The sequence below is a fragment of the Cyanistes caeruleus genome, chromosome 17 (genome assembly GCF_971803275.1).
Source record: "Cyanistes caeruleus chromosome 17, bCyaCae1.hap1.1, whole genome shotgun sequence".
NCBI classification, from domain to species: Eukaryota; Metazoa; Chordata; class Aves; order Passeriformes; family Paridae; genus Cyanistes; species Cyanistes caeruleus.
The window spans coordinates 12,770,919-12,790,409 of NC_141717.1; the positions used below are offsets into that span (position 1 = coordinate 12,770,919).

At 40.8% G+C, this 19,491-nt stretch overlaps 2 protein-coding genes across 10 annotated transcripts in view; one reads left to right on the forward strand and one right to left on the reverse strand.

Annotated features, from left to right (window-relative positions):
• Positions 1–10,641, reverse strand: part of CARD11 (caspase recruitment domain family member 11) — a 103,509-nt gene extending 92,868 nt beyond the window's left edge. Inside the window, exons 1-3 of one of the 5 annotated variants that reach the window (XM_086853633.1) lie at positions 6,306–9,554; positions 4,864–5,068; positions 3,320–3,601 (exon numbers count right to left, since the gene is read on the reverse strand). The gene's annotated coding sequence lies outside the window, so the exon portion shown is untranslated. Of the gene's footprint in view, positions 1–3,319; positions 3,602–4,863; positions 5,069–6,305; positions 9,555–10,499 lie in introns of those variants that run through there. The other 4 variants (XM_086853634.1, XM_086853635.1, XM_086853637.1 and 1 more) reach the window with 4 other exon arrangements.
• A 217-nt stretch (positions 10,642–10,858) lies between these two features.
• Positions 10,859–19,491, forward strand: part of SDK1 (sidekick cell adhesion molecule 1) — a 385,141-nt gene continuing 376,508 nt past the window's right edge. Inside the window, exons 1-2 of one of the 5 annotated variants that reach the window (XM_086855185.1) lie at positions 10,859–11,266; positions 11,794–13,160. In XM_086855185.1, the coding sequence (XP_086711311.1) occupies positions 12,701–13,160 (460 nt within the window). In that variant the 5' untranslated portion in view covers positions 10,859–11,266; positions 11,794–12,700. Of the gene's footprint in view, positions 11,532–11,793; positions 13,161–19,491 lie in introns of all 5 variants that reach the window. The other 4 variants (XM_086855184.1, XM_086855187.1, XM_086855188.1 and 1 more) reach the window with 4 other exon arrangements.

Consider the following 19,491-nt stretch of genomic DNA (forward strand, 5'->3'; position numbering starts at 1 on the left):
CAGGCCCTTCTCCCCTGCTGTGCAGTGGCCTCTGGAAGAGTACCCTGAGCGTTACTGTGCTGGTAAAAAGATCCCAGCTGCACTGAGCCCAGTTGTAAACCCTTCCATGCAACAGATTTTGTGAGTTTATGCATCACAGTAAGCTTCCAGGAAAGAGTTATTTGTGCATTAATCTTCATCTTAATAACCCCTTTGCTCCAAATAAATTAGCTATACTTAGCTGTGTCATAAGACGTTATACTGCAATGTGCTGGAAGGAAAGCTGCTCTTCCATTTTTCTTTTTCAGAATTACTCTCCACTGCAATGTTTATCAGGGAGCCAATGCAATGTGTGATTATTCAGAACAGGGGCACAACTAAAACAAGGGTACTTTTTCACCCTTTTGATATTTTTCTAGGGACAAATTTATGGATAGTACTTAAAAATATACCTTAAAGTAACTAAACACAGAATTCAAAATGCTTTGTAACAAAAATATTCTACATCTGAGGTATTTCAAGCAGCAATTTAAGATGTATTGTTCTTTCTTTGTTCAGAAGCATTGTAATCACTATTTTACAGCATTTTAGGATGCCTTTAAATGAGTTTTTGCCTAAATAATGAACGCTAAGTGACTGGAAGCCTCTGGGACTTGTTAGAGATCAAGCAATAACAGCAAGCAAGGCACAATGTCTCCAACCAGCACACCAAGCTCTGCTCCAGGTGACATCTGCTGAAACTAGAAGTGTCTGCTTAAATTAAATCCTGCAGAGATACTCATCTGCTTCAAGTTAAGCATGTATATATTACTGCTATAATATATCGGATTTGTCCTTTGCCTGGAGTACATGTACTAAGTCCTTGCAGTATTAAGGCTTTATTTTGGATTTATATCATTATGACAAAGGGCAGAATTAGTCTCAATATTATTTAGCACAGATGTATATAGTGAAAGGAGAAAGGCCACTGCTATGAAAGCTTTGCTTGATCTACAACTCCCTGAGACTTCAAACACCCATAGCAGGATTCAGACTCCATCCAGGTATCTAATTGATTAAAGCTACTAATTTTGTAAAAAATTAATTACAACTGAATGAAAGAACTCTCTGAACATATGGTTTTGAGATTTGCCAACATCCAAGGCCAATTTATTTCTTATTAATCTACGTATGTAAGATGTCTGAGACAGTGTGTAAATCTCCTTTTGAGAGGCTGTAGTCACGAGTTGAGAGAGAAAAAGCAAGATGTGATATTGTTCAATGAATGCCACAAAGCAAAGTTTCTCTTGTGGTATAAAAGAAGTGTGGAGACCCCAAACTCACTTTTTTTTGCCATGCATTTTACAAATAAATGTAATTGCAAACTTTTTTTTAAGGATTTAATTGCAAATATTCTTCCTTGCTGGCTTTGTTCTTGTCACCAAAGCAACTAACACATTTTATTCTTGACAAGACTCTCAGAATTTGGAACACTTTCTGGTGTTTTTGTTTTCTTTCTTGCACATTTGAGAAATTCTTTGGCTGCTATTATAATCAACAAAGATAGATGGATTCAGGTGAAAGCAAGAACAATCAACCACTGTGCAACAGCAACTTCCTTCCCTGTCTTCTCCCTGAAACTACTGAAGAGACTTCCATGGATAAGGTCAGAATTTTACCCCAGCTTGTGAGGCAGCTGTTTCTCTAAGGTTTGATGAAGCAATGTTCGTTTATACTGCAAACTCCCAAGAATTTTTAAAGTTAAATCATGTATGCAAATGTATTTTTTTAGTTAGAATATTAACACAACTATTATTTCTATTGGAAAGCAATATTGAAGATTAAGAAAAATATGACCAGGAATAGCAAAAAGTCTATTTACAGAATATTTTCTAAATAAGCAATATACTCTACAGACAGAGAGGCCATTGCATGTCTAGGTAAAGTATGTGAAGACCAGTTACCAACTGGAATGGATCAATTCAACTGAGTTCAGGATCAGGAAACTTAAGCTGCTGAACACTGGCAATAAATAAAACTCGTTGAACTTGATGGTGATTATTTCATTTCAGATGTTAAAAATCTCTTAAATTCCAAACTCCAGCACACTAGAGTTCACATTACTCAAGAATTATGACATCCACAAAGGGATTTATCATTCTTCAGTTTATGTTCTCTAATTTCACACTTTCAGTTGCTTCAGCGGAGCTTTTTCTAGTGTCACCATAGAGATGCAAAATCACTGTTGACAACCTCTACTCTTATTTGTGGTCTGAAATAATTTAGCACCACTTTTCAACTGTGGATTTTTTTTTTTTACGTCCCAAAGCATGCTTTTCCTGACAGATGAAAGATTTCTCAGAATGTAATTCTTCAGGAAGGATCCTAAATCAGGCCTAAAAATAGATCTGACAAAGTTCCCCCAAACACACACTTCTGCACACACCTTTCAACCCAATGATTATTTTCTGAAGTTTGTTTCAGTTTATCATTCCAACCTAAAGGGCTGAACATCAGATTACCCACTAGTTTTTAAAACCATAATCACTCAAGACTTTATGGCCAAATGAAGAACATTAAATGAAGCAATGGAAGATTATCTGTCAAGGCTGTGATGTCATCCACAGCACCAGTATTCCTGTTCAATATCTGTTTTCCATAAAAAACAGATCAATTATAACTGATTGTTAATTTTGTTTCTTGTTTCCATCTTAAGCAGTCTGTTAAGTGCATGAGAACTGATCTTCAATTAATTTGTCTGGGATTACTTATGGCGTCATTAACTTTAAAATATTTACACAACATTGGGTTTTCTTTCCAGACCTCTGGAAATTTTACTGCTAAAGACACACTGACAGTTCACAGAGCTTGTTCAGCAGTTGTTTTAAGAAACCATGGTGTATCCAGGCACTATGTAATATGAAATAATATTGTATTATTTAAGCATTATAAATTTGAAGGTATCTTACATTTGTCTTGGTGTCTCTTTTAAAGTATTCATTTTGACTAGCAAATAAATATATTGCTATTTCTCTACAAAGTACACCACCTCCCATGAGTTCCTTTAGCCATCTTTATTTTTATTTAGGCTTTTACGGTTATAAATTTCATAACTGAGTTCAGTTGTGTGTGAATGAACCCAATTCAATATAACTCAATATTGAAGTTTCACCTTCATCTACTTAATTTTTGTCCTTGTGAGGGGGCTTTGTCTCTAAGTCTGTCAGGAAAAGCAATAAACATTCCCAGCAAAACAAAGTAGCTCTTATTCTCATCCTACATGATCTGGAATCCACTACAGTTCAGGGAGGAGGAGTGAAATGATAACAACACGACTTGCTTTGGGTTCCTTTCACCTTACCAGTAAAACCAGAAGTAGTGACACCAAAATGTGTGGGACTGCAGCAGTTGAACAAACGTGCTGGATCATAATTAAGTTCCATCTCTAGGGAGATCCAGACTGAGCTGAGCTTTATTTCACTTCACTTCACTGTTAAGGCAACAGGGGTCCTGTGCTGATCACCAAGTGCTTTACAGAGCAAGTCACCTCACTCTGGAGTCTTTTCCTCTTGGACCTGTGAGAGCCCTGTGGAGCTGCTCCCAAAGGGAGGTCATATTAAAGTCATCTTAGAATACTTAGAACCTGAAGATATGCATACAAAATAAGGAATGAGATCAGATTTAAATACTAATTGAAGATTTATAGATTTTCTTACAGTATATTCATTCAAAGAGCTAAGAGGCTGCAGCATTATTGTATTGCAAATGCCTCACAGTTTAAAGTTCATTGTTTTCCTTATTTCACTAAACTCATTACTAAAGTAAAAATCTCCAATCTCTTGATGTACTAAAACTCTGTGTTAATTGGATTATATATATATATATAAGCCAGCTACAAGAGTCAGATCATATTATAGCTCACTAACAATTATTTTTGAAGTGTATTTATATTCATCCCATATAAGCACAGAGGATTTTTTTCTATTCCTGTGAATTATTTACATCGGAAGTGTTGATTCACGAAGGTGGGGTTTCATCAAACTTGACCTATACGAAATGCATGCACCTGATGGAGTTCTCTGAACTATTGATTCTGCTGCATCCATCTGTCTCATACTCACTGTGTTCCGAGTACTCTCTGAAGAATAATGCTGGCATCTGTTTTAAGTATAAGCTTTCTAAATTACTGCATAGATGCATTACAGAGCAGTTAAGAAAAACCAGTGGTTTCTATGTAAATAACCACAAAGCTTTCCTACTTCCTTTAAAACATAAATTTCTTCAATAAAGATTGTTTTATTTTATTTTTACTCCAGTATTTCTCCTTTACATCAGCTATGCTGTCAAAGCTATCCTGATATTCTGCTGCTGTTTAAATTTATCACAGGTGTGAACTCCTTTGTTGTGGGTGTTTTCTTCCAAGGAATATGCATTTCATATTGTCTGTATTACTGAAAAGTAGTAGTGAAAAGTGAGATTTGGATTCAAGGCCTTAGCACATGTTTAAATACATTTTCATCACTTTCATAAAAATGGTGCAAGGGTGTCACCCAAGTGGATCACTTAGAAAATGTTTCAGATTAGCCTTTTAAAATAACATTTAATTGCTATGGAAATTAAGATAAAATGTCTGTAATTAGTATGCAGTCTTTCCTTCTGAGCACAGAGCAGCAATAATAACCTTGAGCTAAAGCTGTAAGAATGGTGAAATGTACTGTCCGTGCCCAAGCCTGGATTTCTACAAAATTAATTTCTGTTAGCAGAATCATGATAAGAGACCTGTGGAAAGGAAAGCTCTTCAGTGCTAATCTGAAGTCTTGTCCTATCTTGAACAGATTCAAAGATATATTATAATTGCTTTTGATCATCTTAAAAAAAAAAAAAGAATAAAAAAGAAAAAAATACCTCATAAGAAAAGGAAGAATCACAGAACTGAGGAGAAGCAGTCTAGAAAAAGCTGTGAAGCACTGAGGAGATGCCAGTACAGTCAGTCAAGGGAAGGGCTGAGCTGATGTACACAAAGATGCATCCAAGGAGAACAGTGGTGACAAATACATTATTTTGGCTGCTAAATATAAGAAGCTGCTGGTCAGAATCTCTGCACAGATATCTGGCGAAAAATATTTTGGAACAACATTAATTTTATGCCAAAATAGTAGTACTAGTAAAAACCATCTGGCTCACTCACATCAACCCTCTTACTTTATCTCCCTGAATCAACAGTCTGGTCCATCTTTTATTTTTATAAACCAGAGTTAACAGGATCTAAAACTGACTTCTCAACTTCAGTCATCAATAAATCTGGAAAATTCTTGGCTACACAAGTGTTCAGGCACAAAAGATTAATAAAGTCAAAATGTCCTTAAAAGACAAGCCATGGTCTTATTTTGGCAGACAAGCATCTGCTGAAATCTCCATAGTGGCAGATTCCTCTGGATTTGAATCCTAATTTAAAATACTACTCATCAATATATATTTATATCCTATGGAGGAAAAAATAATCTATAGCTAAGGTGGCCAATCACTGCAAATAGCTTCTATTTATCCTTTAAAGCTCACTTGGCCATTTCATGACCTGTTTATTTTTATATGACGGACAAATTGTAGACTATGGCAGCAGCAACATGGCTGAGATGTTCAGTTTTCTCCCATTTAGAGAGTAGGACTGCTCAAACGCTCATGGTAATTGTTTTCATCCTCCTTCTTGTTATCTGCTTATCACACTGGCATTTTGCTTTTAAGGCTTTTCCATTTGAGTCATATCAATCAGGTCAGAAAAATGCAGGGTTGTAATCATGAACTAACTCCTCACATCTAGCACTTTGCATTTCTCAATTGCAGAATCTGAAGAATAGTTATTTTTTTTGAATATTATCTCCATGTATCCATTTAACACAGTTCTTCACTGTAATGATGGAATCCCATCACAAAGTGTTCAATGGATGTCTTTGCTTATTTAAGACAAGGTGTTTATACTGCATCTGAAAATAAGCCATACCCTTGATAAAAACAGTATTCTGCACTGTTCAGGGTCTATAAGAAAGTAATTCAGGCCTTCATAATATCTTCTTGAATAAGGATATGGAGACAATAACCAGTTCACTAATGACTAAACTAGTGCCCTCTCTGGGAGAAACCACAGGCATGTTACAGCATCTTAATCAGGAAATTCAGAAAAACGTAATCAACGGAAATCACAATGGATCTTGCATGGGGTACACGGATTTCAGTTTAGGATTTTGAGGGGTTCTTTGTTTGTTGGGTTTTTCATATAAAAGTTATCAAGAAATTGAAAACATGAATGAAATCTAATCTCATTTCCAAGTGTTTAATATTTTATGTCATACCTGAAACATGTCCTGCAGAAGCAGTACTTTTTACTGTTGTGAATGTGTTTTGGTTTAGTTCCAGGAAAAAGAAAAAGGATGGGGGGAAAAAAGAATGCAAGTAACACTGCACTTCCTCCAGTCTGATGTATTCTTTGGAAGTCTTCTGCAGAGTGTGATCAAGTGTAAGCTGATGAATTGATGCATTTCACTGGTAATATTCAGCTGTTATTCAGTAGATTTCTTTTGTATTTATGGTTTCAGATTCTACTTAATTTTTTTTTTCCTGATCAGCTAGAAAGTTGAGGAAGTCCCCAAGATGGCACTCCTAAGTACAAAGGTTAAGTTCAACGGAAACATTTAGTCTTTGTCCAAAGCCTGCCCCAGTATTTACGGGCAATTTCAGACAGTTCTCAAAGTGCTCAGGTCACTCATGCCTGGGGCATCATCAGAATCATGAAAGGCCGATCCCGGCAACCCATGGCTGGGTAGCCAGACCCGCTGGTGTTTGAAGGCACAGACTTCTTAAGAGAAGATCTCTCTCTCCATTCTAGCCCATCTTGTCTGGAGTAGAATCATTAGAGACCCTGTAGACTTCCTCTGCGAGGCTCTGAGAATGTTTTCAAACGTCTACATTTCAAAACCGCAGAACCTGTTGTCTTGATCCTTTATGTTACTTCGCTAACTCTCTACTCCATAAAACACAGCAGGGCAACATGGCTGGGTCATTGTGAATTTCTTCTGATGGCTAAATGGGAAAGCCTATCGTTACCTTGGGATAATAATGGAGATGGGATAATTCAGAAACCACGTTTGTCCTGACGGCACAGACATTGCTTCCATCAGCTTAACTGTATTTGAGCATAAATAGAGCCGTGCTACAGCTCTAGCAGGATCCTTCTCAGGCTCATAAAAGCCATGAAACATTTCAATATATTCATTCTGCCCTCAACTTTTACCGCTGTGCCTTAGAACTGCGCCTCGCCTGTTCCCACACTCCTCAGCACAATCATATTAAGCTGTAAGAGAAGGAATTTAACTCTGAATTTGCTCGCATTTCTGAATTTAAAATCAGACCTAAGAGGTACATAAATCTAATTCTAATTTCTTTTATGTAAATTCAAACCACATGGAGAAAACAAAAATTTGTCATTCTGTTTGTTTGGGGGCTTTATAAACTGACACCATATTAAGTTATTTAAGCCCAGTAAAATTTAATGGGACTTATTCTTGCTCTTGCAACAGCGTTTGCTACAGGAGATACTTCCAGAAGTGTGGTGAAGTCATTGCCTAATGCCTCCCTTGGGACTTCTAGCACATAATGGGATATTTTCTTCCTTCTCTTCCAATGCTTTTTATTGACGTAGAAGCATATTTACTTGATAAAAGCAGAGCAGCTGGCTAGTGTCCCTTGGGAATATACCCTTTCTGGGGAAGATTTTAGCCCCCTCCCAAAAGTTCATTGAATTCAGGTTGATTTAATATGCTGGAAAACATTCTCATTTGAAAGAAAGTTACTTTCTACTTGCAAAGTCATTGTTTTCTAAAGCACTGTCCCTCTTGGGAGAAAGGGAAAGGCAATATAAAAACCCTCTGGGACTATCATGTGGTAGTCAATAAAATTGCTTGTCCTGAGTTTTGCACTTTTTGAGTGAAGGAAAATGGAAGTGTAGGAACAACGCATGGAACTGCTTTCAGGATACCAACAAGATCTATACCTTATATCCCAGGAATTAAAAATAGTAATTGTTCTACATTACTTATGATGAAGACTTTACTAGTTCTTCATAATTTACTGCTTTACAGTAAATTTACATAATTCACAACTTTTATTTTTGCCTGTTATAGTGTTCATATTGCTCTGTGTTTAATTTTCAAAGGTTTTGGTAAAGACTTTTGTTTTATCACTTAACATTTTCCAGGTGGAGTAAGTCATCATCAAAGAAAGTGTGCTGGTGAAAAGCACTGCAATAAAAAAAAAATATTTTCTTTTTGTTTTAATAGAAGAGAATGCAATATAATTTTTGGGCTTACAGGACAGCCCAAACAAACCACAGCAATTACCTGGCTTAAAAACATCATGCTTGGCATAATCTAGACCACAGTTGGGTACCACCATCAGTGACTACAAGAACCAGAGACTGCATGAGGAATTACAGCAGATTCCCAACAACTTGCTGCAGTGCTCAAAAAAGAAAGAAAGAAAGAAAGAAAAAAAAATCGAACAAAACCCCCAAACAAACAAATAAAACTTTAAAAAGCATATAAAGTTACCTGAATATGAAAACGCTCCATCTGTAGGAGTTTAGCTAACTCCAAACGCTGAAGAGTCAATAAACTGTACCCCAGAAGATATAAAGTATTGTAAAAAAATATCGGGAAGATTTTCCTGTGGAAGTAGTTCCGTGATTCCACTATCTTGGCTAGAAGGCTGCCTTTCGTTAAATGGCCTGTCTTGAATAGTGGATCCTTTTTTTCCTTTCTCTTTTGTCTCATTATCACACCGCATTTACACCTCATTTCAAAACACAACAGTCATTGATATAAAGACTTTTAACCTTATTTTTGTCCATCTTTAAATAAAACTAACTATACTGCTTTTGTTCCTGTGTTTCCTTTTAAAATTCCGTAAAACTCATCCCGTCCTTTTTTTCTGTCTTTATGACCATCAGATTTGTTGTTTCTGCTTTTTTCAGGTGAGAGAGCTGTTCTCCTACCAGACATTCACATCTCACCCAAAATGTCAAGTATAAAGACACAATCATATTTAAATAAGAAAGCAAGGCCCGAGTGATGAAAATAGGTTCCTTTCCTATGTTTATAGGTTCCTTTCCAGTGCTTATGTTTGCATGCAGAACAGATTTAAAAGGCTACAAGGAAAACGTGTTAATTTCAAAGTGAAATAAACTTCCACTGAAATTGAGCAATGTTACAGAAATGAGCATTTCTCCTTTGTAGCACCTTGTTTTCAACAGTCTGACAATGAGTCCTGCAGCAGACTTTTCACAATACTATCATAAGCACTGCAAACTGCCTCCCTTAGAACTTACGAGGAAACACCGAGGACTTTCTTAGACATCAAACTGAATTTGAAATCTTAAACTGCAATTTCTGTGAGCAGCCTTGTGCTCCTTTGTACACAGTGCTTAAAAAAATACCAAAACAAAACTGCCCAACACACAATTAAATATATTTTCCATTTCCAGTTAAGGCAAATCAGTCCCACCCTAAATTACTGGTTAAATAAAAAGGTTTTTTTTTCAAGCTGCAGTAAAATAACTACTATTAATGGTGCAATGGGAGTTACAAACAGATTGTTACTTCCTTAAGGTCAGTTCTGAACACAATCTGGGTTCAGTTTGCATTGTTCTCAAAACGGACGTATTGCAGGGAAAATCATAAGCAGTGACTCCTGATATGTGTAGATAATTATTAATGTGGTCTACGCACAAAAAAAGGAAAGTGTGACGTGAGAGGCACAACAGAATCGCTATTTTCACTCTATTTACCACAAGGAAGAGTGCTCATATCTCATATCTCATACCAAGAAAAGGTGCCACAATAAGGAGGATTTGAGTACAGCAACTTCTTGAACACAGGAAGAAGCTGGCACACAGAAGGATAAAGGGTGGGCAGACAAGGGATGTCATAAACTTAATAACCTGTTGGACACTAGAAGAAGCAGGGACTGGCGTAGGAGGGAATTTGGCAGACAGATGTACCTGGGAGATACAAAGGGTGGGTCAGGAGGAAAAGCTGCCCTGCAGCTCTGGATGTTGATGGATGGAACGGCTTGGACAGGGAGGCAGCTGAGGGACAGCTGTTGGACAGTGCCAGGGAACCAGGGAAAGTGTTCCCCTGCACTGGGGTGCAAACTGTGAACCTGCTTTACCTTTTTGTATCCTGTAAAGTAACGAAGGCTCAAGAAAAAGGTGCTTTCTTGGGTACCGCATCTCTTTCAGACACACATCAAACCGGCTGTTAGTAATAGGGGAAAAATAACCTTGTATTTGATGGGATAATGCACAGTGTTTGCTGCACGGCTCCATCATCACACACCGCCTGTCAAAAAGGCAGAAGGAACAGGAGCCAACCTCCAACTTTGGCTCTGCCAACCTGCGGCCCTCGCTCCCCTCCACGGGGCACAGCAGCACGGCGCTCAGGGACGCGACAGCACCGCGCAGCCCAGCGCACAGGGACGGGCTTAACTCGCACCTCGGGGCTCCCTTGGCTCTGTCCCCACATTCCTGCTCCTCGCCCTCCGGCGCACGGGAAGCGCGGCCGCCGCGGGGCGCGCCCGGGATGAGGCGGCGGCGGCGGCCCGGCCTGTCCGGGCGGGCCCGGCGTGTCCCCGCCCGCGGCACCGCCGCGCGGCCATAGGGGGCGCTGCTAGCGCGGGGACGCGGCGGCGGAGCGCCCCGCCGGGACCGCGGGGACGGGGATGGGAACGGGGATGGGGACGGGGACAAACGAAGGGGACCGCGGGCCGCGTCTCCTGAGGGCGGCGCGCGCGGTGGGGTCTGGAGGGGCGCGAGACGGGGCGCGAGACGCGGCGCCGCACCCGCCTTGCGCGGGCGCGCGCTGCCCCCTGCGCGCGCTGCCCCCTGCGCGCGCGGCCCCCTGCACGCGCGCTGCCCCTGCACGCGCTGCCCCCTGCACGCGCTGCCCCTGCTCGCGCTGCCCCTGCTCGCGCGCGCTGCCCGCCCCGCTCGCCCGCCCAATGAGCGCCCCGGCCGGAGAGAGCGCAGGTCCCGGCGTGAGGGGATGGCGATGGCCGTGTTTGTGTCCCCCCTCCCGCGACTGCGGAACCTGCACTGAAAATAGCCCCCCCCATCCCCGCAGCGCCCAGTCCCGACAGTGTCCCACACGTACAGATACACGAGCGTACAGATAAACACACGCGCGCACACATCCCTTCAGCCCCGCGCAGGATGCGCGCCCCTCCGCCCTTCCCAGCCCAGACGCGGCCCCGCTGGTGAGGTGTAGGTCAGGGGAAGGTGGGCTGAGGCGCTGTGGGCGGGAGAGCCGTGCGGGGAGCCGGGAGGTGAAGCCAGCAGCGCCGCTGCCGGTTCGGAGGGAGCTGAGGGGGAGCCGGGACGCGGGGCGGGGACGCCGAGGTGGGCGCGGGGGATGGCGGGGGGCGCGGGCAGGGTCGCGCCGCCGCCTGAGGCTGTGAGAAAAGTTGAGGCGGCTTTCGGGGGCGGGAGCGAGCTGGCGGGGCTTGTGTTTGATCAACTTCGCGCTTAGGTGCTTTGTTTTTAACTACCCTTTATCCTGGGTGCACTTCTTTTATAACTACTCCTTTCCTTTCTTTTAACGGCGGGGGGAGGGAATCTCCCACGAAAGTTTTCCCTTTACGGAAGGCGGGACTGAAACAATACCCGATGCATTGTTCAAACATAAAACCTCCAGCGCTTGCTTTTCCTTTTTTTTTTTTTTTTTTTTTTTTTTTTTTCGGTTGGGTTTTATTGCCGCTGTTGTGATCGCGCTTTCCCCCTTGTGTTTACAGCGCCTGTGAGCCAGAGACGCTCGGAGGAAGGACCGGGATCCCTGGGCTGCATCAGCGCGGAGAGCAGGAGCCCGGCACGGCAGAGCTGGGAGGATTTCACCTTGTTGCTGTTTGTTTCGGGAGATTTTCGCTCCCCCCGCCCCGGACACTGTCCAGCTGAGGGTTTGCTTCCTTGCTGCGTCCACAACCGGCCAGAGAAAGCGCTTTCCCTGTTCGAGGTGATTTTTGTCGTGGTCTCCCTGCAGGGAAGGGATCGGCGCTAGCCTTCGAGGAGGGAGACAGGATCAACTGATGTTTTCCCTACCTCCGGCTGAACGTGAGGAGTTCAAGTGACACCGGCACTGGCCTGTGGCTGACTGACTGCACAGCGAGCTGGAATCACAGCCAGAGCTGCTCCATTTACCTGCTCGAGGACCCTTCAAACCCCTCTATTGACGGTAGAGATTTGTATTCCAAGGAAAATCGGATTAATATAAACTATGCAGAGCTTTGCGGGGATATCGGGAGACTACTCTGTCTGCATGGCTAATCTTGAAATTGTCTGAAATAAATCCTTAGCGCAAGGAATAACGAGATACTTTCAATTAGTTTTTTCTCTTTTTCTTTGTCGCTTCCCCCCTCCCCCTTCTGCGAGAATTCAACACTTGCAGCGGAGGGTTTTTAGGAGAATGGGACACATGCTGGAGAACTCACCACGCTCCATAAAAATGACGGGGGTAACAGTTTCCATCACTGTTGCGGTATAAAAGATTCTCTTTGGATTGTCTGCTGGTGGCTGCTAAGATGGATCAGTTTCTCCCTGCTCCTGTTTGCGACGTGCTGAAGGATCCGGATTTACTGAAATACTGACGCCCATGAACTTACTCCCTCTGTGCTGAAGGCATCGGATGTGACTGTGCAGAGAAACATGTGTTTCACATTTCTGACTGGTTGTTTTGGTGCAATCAATACCTCCACAAGAAACATTGACTTAGGTGGCGACTGTCATAGCGGGAGGCACACGGAGCGCTGCTCCCGGCTTGCAGGCGGAGCGAGCACAAATCAAAGAGCCCGCCGATCCCGGCGAGTGGGGGCTTCGCTTCCCCCCGGAGCGCGGGGCACGGGCTCCCGACCCTGCACAGAGAGCCCGGGCCGCGGCTGCGGAATGAGCCATGAGCACAGCGCCGGCAGGAGTGGCAGCCAGCCGGATCGGATGGGGATCACTGAGGCAATACCGGTTGAAAGAAAGGTGCATCGCGAAATTATTGCCCGAAGGAATAGCAGGCGAGGCGGAATGATGATAAAGTTAAACTTCTGTTTCATCTTCTGTCGGGGATGGTGGGCGTTTCTGTTGCTTCAGCTCCACATGTTGCAAGCACTGGCACAAGGTAGGGCTAGAGACATTTTTGTTTATAGAAATGCTGCATCTGCCTTCTGAGAGGAAGGGAATCTTGCTCGGATACAGATACACCCTTTTACTTTTATCTTTATCAGAGATAAACTGCAGAATTCGCACTGAGCTGATTCATGTAGGAATGGTCCTTTCTTACGTACAATCGTTTCTTTATGGAGCAGGGATCTGCAAACTGTACCTACATGTTTCTCTCCCTTTCTAGTCCTATCCTTACCCTATCCCAACCTCCCACAGAGAATCACAATCCCTATCAGCACCAAACCTGCTTTTTAAATGTACTTAAATGCATTTGTGCTGTTCTTTCAGGCAGCAAAAGAGTTAACTGCTGGGTTTGTGTGTGTGTCTCTGTGTGTGTGTGTATGTATGTTTAAAACCACTGTGCTCTGAGATAAGTTATTAGGAGAAGGGGAGTCATAAATCCTCCGACGAGAACTAAACCAAGCATGTAAAAGGAATTCTTTAAACATATGAGCACTATTCTATGTGAGCCTCGGTCTCAGCATTGTTCATTTCTTTTGGATTGCCAAGTAACATTTACCCGAGACAAAAACTGCAATTGATTCGTATCTGAGCATTTCCACATCAGAGATCCTTGCAGTCAAATGAGTCACTTGTAAACGAAGGGTCAAAGTCGACCAATAGACTTTAAATACCAAGTGTCAGTCACTTTGCATGTAAATTCCCTTCTCAAAAAAATTGCCAAATGTAGCCTAATTCTTAATAATCCTTTGACAGAGTAAACAATAAATGGCAGGCAGAAGCATTACAGTTGGCTGCGCCAAATAACACGCTGAACAAACGCAGCTTTCACTTTCTTTGCTGGGTTGAGTTTTATTGCTGTGTGCATTGTCTGGCTGAAGTGGGGTGTGCTGGACAATGCAGAACTGTATCGTGTGGGACCAGGAGTTAGTTATTAAAAGCGGAAGTTAATACTCCATAAAGGGGAATAGTCTTTGTGTTTTAGCTCTTTGTTTTCAAGTATTTCACGGGGAACAACGGTGCATTCAGTTGTAATAAGTGGATGGGGCTCGTGTTTTGAGGAAGAGGGGTTGGAAGCCAAGTCTGCTGTAGTTTGTCTGCTCTGGGTTTACTGCTGCATCCTCGGAAAGTTTGGAGCCGCAGGATACAGAAGAGATTTAATCCAGTGTTTTATATGGACTCCACCCTCGTAAACCTTTCTCAGTGCTTTGTTTATGCTGTCACTGCTATTCCCAAATTACTTCTGCTGAGGCCTGCAAGCCCTAACAGGGTATTGTTATCCTGAAACAAGCCATACCTGACATAATGATCTCTGCAAATTAAAATTCACGTCACTTTTTGCTTTTTTTGCTTTTGGTACTTGTTGATAGGTGCCAATATGATGTTTGATGTTGGCAGATTAATGCTGATGATTCTTGCTGTTTACATTAAAAATAAAAAAAAAAATCATGAAAGGTAGTTTTAGGTGCCAGGGATTCAGGAATCATTTTAGATGACATGTAAGGCAGTTTGCCTATGGTTAGTAGTAAACTAGCCATTTTACTGGATTAAAAGTGAATTGAAACTTTTATTTAGCACATAGTAGAGCATAATTTTTTGATAGCATATTTCAGATTAGTCAGCATTTGCAGTAGTAGCAGTTTCAGGTACTGAATATCTCAGGGAGTTATGTAGTGTGTACAAACTATCCTCCAAAACAGTCCTTACACCAAGTTAGTTTTAAGTAACTAAAAGTATTTATTTAAGGCAAGGAGGGCAAGGGAAGAGAATAAGATATATTAGTTCTGAAAAATATTGATGCAGATAAAGGTATGAAGTGCAGAAGGCATGAAACAATGAAAGATAAAACAATTATGTAATGCAGAAGCAAAATACATTTTAATTTTTATATAATGCTGAAGATTACAGTTAGTCCTCTTAAGAATTATTTCACGCATAAACCAGTGTGGAGGTCTTGATGTAGAGGGCTTTTATTGGAATTTCACAAAATTTGTATTAATTTATAACTTACGGTTCTTTTTTGCACTCTGAATTCTAATGGATTCTAAGACATTCATCATTTTTATGCAAAAATTTACTTTAGAGACAAGATGACAATTCCTATAAAAGTCCTTTATGAAAATGGAAATTCTGCTACAGCCACAGAAGATTCTAATGGAATGATGTGGTCATATGCATGAGAGAATTACATGACTTCAGTCTTTTTATAAGATAAAAAAAGGAACATTCTAAATATATGGGCCATGGCTCTTTTGAATGAATCATAATACAATGCTATAACCAGCTAATGTTTCCATAATAACTATTCCAGCATTAAAGACATAAGAAGTATTTCAGGCATACTGAAATGCAAGTTCTTCATTCCTAGGAAACAGATCAGGTAAAGTTGTTGAGATCAAGTATCTTATACTTCAAGGTGAATGGAAGAAATGAGTTTCAGCTGCAACAGGTTGGTTGAGTATTCTCTAAACTTGAATGATCATCCATGTGAAATCTGATCTAGTGGTGAACTGTAGACAAAACCACTTGTAAATTTATTTTGTGCAAAGCTAGCTCCAGCTGTTGTCTTCTGATAGTTGCGTTACATATTTCATTATAAAATTTATCTGCTTCCTTTTTCCTTTTCAAAGTGAGTTTAATTAGTCTAAAATGTACACTGGGTCGTTGTCCTGAATAATAAAGGATTCTCTTGGAACCTTAGTGTTGTTGTGCAGACCTTCTCACTGTGGGAGTGACTTTCCAGGTACAGAAGACAAAGGTTGTGGCCTGTTCTAGGCTGGGAATGGAGCTCCCACTCCTGTGATGGCTGGGGCTCTGCACAGAGCTCCCTCCCACTTGGGGGTGTCTGCAATGACCCATCTCAGAAAAGCTGACCTGTAAGAGCTCCCAAACTGTTGCACATTCCTTTGTTTACTCAGCTCTCTGTGCCTGCTGGCCTCTGCCACTAGCCCTCTTTTCCTGGCATTTTTGTTAAATGATGTACGAGATGCTAGTTAGCCTCAAGTCATAGTGTGTCATCAAATAGTGATGAGATGCTAATTGATAATCACTGTAATTATCAAATTAGACTTTGCGAGGTGATGGTAGGAGTGAATCATTTGGCCCCAGTTGCTGCCTACTGTACTTGGAGGAACATCCTCCTGCAGAGACGTCTGGCTCAGGGGTCTGCATGCCTGGGCAGAGTCCTGGGAATACACAGAGCTCCTGCAGCATTGGAATTTATTCCTTATGTATGAGATTAACAAACACTGATGCCTACTGAGGTACAAAATGTTTACTAAACTACCGGAATATTTGTATGGAAATAGAAAAATTCTGGTTATTTAAATAGGTTGGAAGTTGCTAGAGGCTACTCTACATGCATCTTAATGGATTTAAGTACCTTCCCAATGTCTGTCTTTTGTTGAGGAATGAAAGAATACTTTGAAAATATATTTCTTTGGATTGATGGCTGTTGTTCAGAAAGATTTTAAAATAGATAAAAGCAGAGCAAAGCTTTAAGCTTCTCCAGCAGGAGCCTAGTATCTTTAAATATTAAGAAAAAGAAGTTTGTCTGATTTTTCTTAGTTTTATGGCAATGGAACTGTAATCTTTTTATGCTGCTTAATCAAATCTGTATTCAGAATTCTACAAATACCTGAATGTACATTTAAGGTAGTATTGATTTGCATTATGCTTTGAAAGAAGCCATGACACAGTAGATAGATGAAAATATTTCTGGGGCCCAACTTCCTTAATTCAAATATTTGATCTGGTGTATTAAAAATATGCTGAGTGTAAAAAGCCTTTTCAAGCAAATTTCAAACTGCATTAGGGGCAGAGATGATAAACAACTTGCATAGAGTATTGCATAGGTGTTGGATGGAAAGACAGTGAAATGTTAGGGCAATACCTACTGGAAAGTGAGGAAAGATTCTGAATTAAATGTAGAAGGAACAATTTCTAACTCCGAAAAGACTCTGTTACTGTTTATTGGAAGCTCAAGATTTTGTATTGGCTTTGTTCTTTGTGTTTCTTTTCTTTAGATGTACATTTTAAGTACATGCTAGTTTCTAAGCAGCTGAATTTTCTGTGTATATAATTATAATAAATAAGCAATTGATTTGGAGGAATAGATCCAGGCCCAGTCTAAATAGAACTGGGGTGGAGATAGTTGGCATTTTCTGTGGCCAGACCATGCGATGTCTCACTCTCTCTACTGTGGTAACTCTTGGTTTGCTTTATATGTTTATGTTTTGTTGGAAAAGTACCTATTCTTAAGACTTCTTACAGCAAGTTCAAAGAGCTGGGAACAGATAATATTAACATTCCAAGTGCAGTGTTTCAGATGATTCCTTGAGAGTGCGGTGTAATGGTCCTGTTAGAGAAGAAGGGAGACCATAAGTAATGGGTGTTTAATTAATCATTGTGTTCCTGCACTGGCAGGAGAAGCCCACAGCAGGAATGACCAGGGTTGGAGAGAGGCTGTGGCAGTCCTGCTCTGTGGCTTTCACCTTATGAAGAACAGAAAGTAAATGTGTCTTGAAAAGTTGTTCTGGAAGGTTCTGCCATCTCTGTGCATAGTCATGTATTTTGAATAACGAAGGCAAATGTTGTCTAATATTCTAAAGATTGTGTAAATAAACCATAGAAATACTAAAAAGACAATCTCAAAGTGAATTATCAGAAAGCTGTTAAGCGAAGGGATTGGGCTTTTGGAGATTTGAGAGGGATTTTTTTTATTCTGTTATTGTTCTTACCACCATACATTATGTACAAGCCTGGAACACATTCTCTAGTCAAACGATTTCCTTTCATTTATCAACTTTCTATACGGCTTTACCTGAATATCACACTCTGGATGTCATGATTATTTGGTCCAGCTGGACCTTTTGGCTATGAAGAATCTGTGGGCTGATTAGAGGCAATTAGATTCCTCATCGAGCAAAATCTTGTTCATGCTGAGTTCATTACAGAAATAGGCCTTTCCTCCTCCCTCTGCATATGTACATACATAATATGTATTTAAACAGATTTTAAGGAACAAATTGATGATATGTTGATATTTTCAAGATTGTGTTTTCTTGAAGTTAGAACATATGAAATAGAACAATTTTCATAAGATTTGTGTGAAGATTATAAAATGGCAGAAGTAAGGTACCTTTGCATCTTTAATACAAATTCTTTATGCATGTGCATTATGATTAAGTTTAAAGTGATACCTATTATTTTTCCTCTCTACACAGTCAGAACTGAGCGCTGCCCACTGATCAGTTTTTAAGTATTTTGTTTTTCTTGTCAGTGCTTGGCTCCATCTTTCATTTGCTTGAAATCTTTTAAATTCAGCACAAGAAGACTTTTGTGTGAACCAAAGGAAGAACTGTTAGCAGCTATAGCATGGCATTGGATTAGACTACTTACAGTTATTACAGCTGGAAAGCAAGTAATTGGTGAGATTTGGGTTCTATTTCTGACTATCAAGTGAGTCTTTTCTTGTGAATAAAGACTCTTCACTGCACGTGCCTCAGAGATGACCCTCCACCATTCATAGAGCTCATGTAAAACAAAAACATAACTTCATGGAAAGGCCTGTTCCCAAAGAATTTGGGGTTTCTGAAATTATATCTGCCCCTGGAGTAAAGTAAGACTTTTCAATTCCTTTACAGACATTGCCTTTGTAATGTCACAGCTCTGGAAGGTTCTGTAGGAATTAATGTAGCACTTGCAGGTCTGACTTCAAAGGGTGACATGACTGAGAAACGACTGAGAAGGGAGGAGTCTTTTATTTTAAAGTGATACAAGCTTCATTACTTCTAAACATATGTCACTGGGCTTTGCTCATGGCACAGATTCTTGACTTCTAGATGTATGTGATATTGGTGTATCATATCTTGAACATTTGTATTTTTGGTTTACAAAGAGAGATTTTTTTGTTCTGCCTTTGCTACAGAAAATAACAAATCTATTCCTAGAATAGACACTGGTCTGTTGCTAATTGTGTTTTATCAGTGAAATGCCCCTGAGGTGCAATACAAATGGCACCCTCACTAAGATTAGAAATGTAGATTTAGGCTTTTTAAGGGGAATGTTTTTAATGTTCAGCTGTTCAGCTCCCTGGACTAGCTCAGACTGGGATCACCCAGGCATCAGGGACAATGCAGACGAGGTGATGGGACAGCCTGGCCAGGGCATGACCCTGGCAGCGTTCGTAAGAGTAGCTTCAGCTGGGAGAGAATCTTCCAACTCTGACAAAACACAAGGGAATGTACATGGCCTGACTTCTTACAAATATGGAGGCTGCTGCTCCTGGGGAGAAAATAGTGAAGTGAGGTGGTTTAGAAGACTTT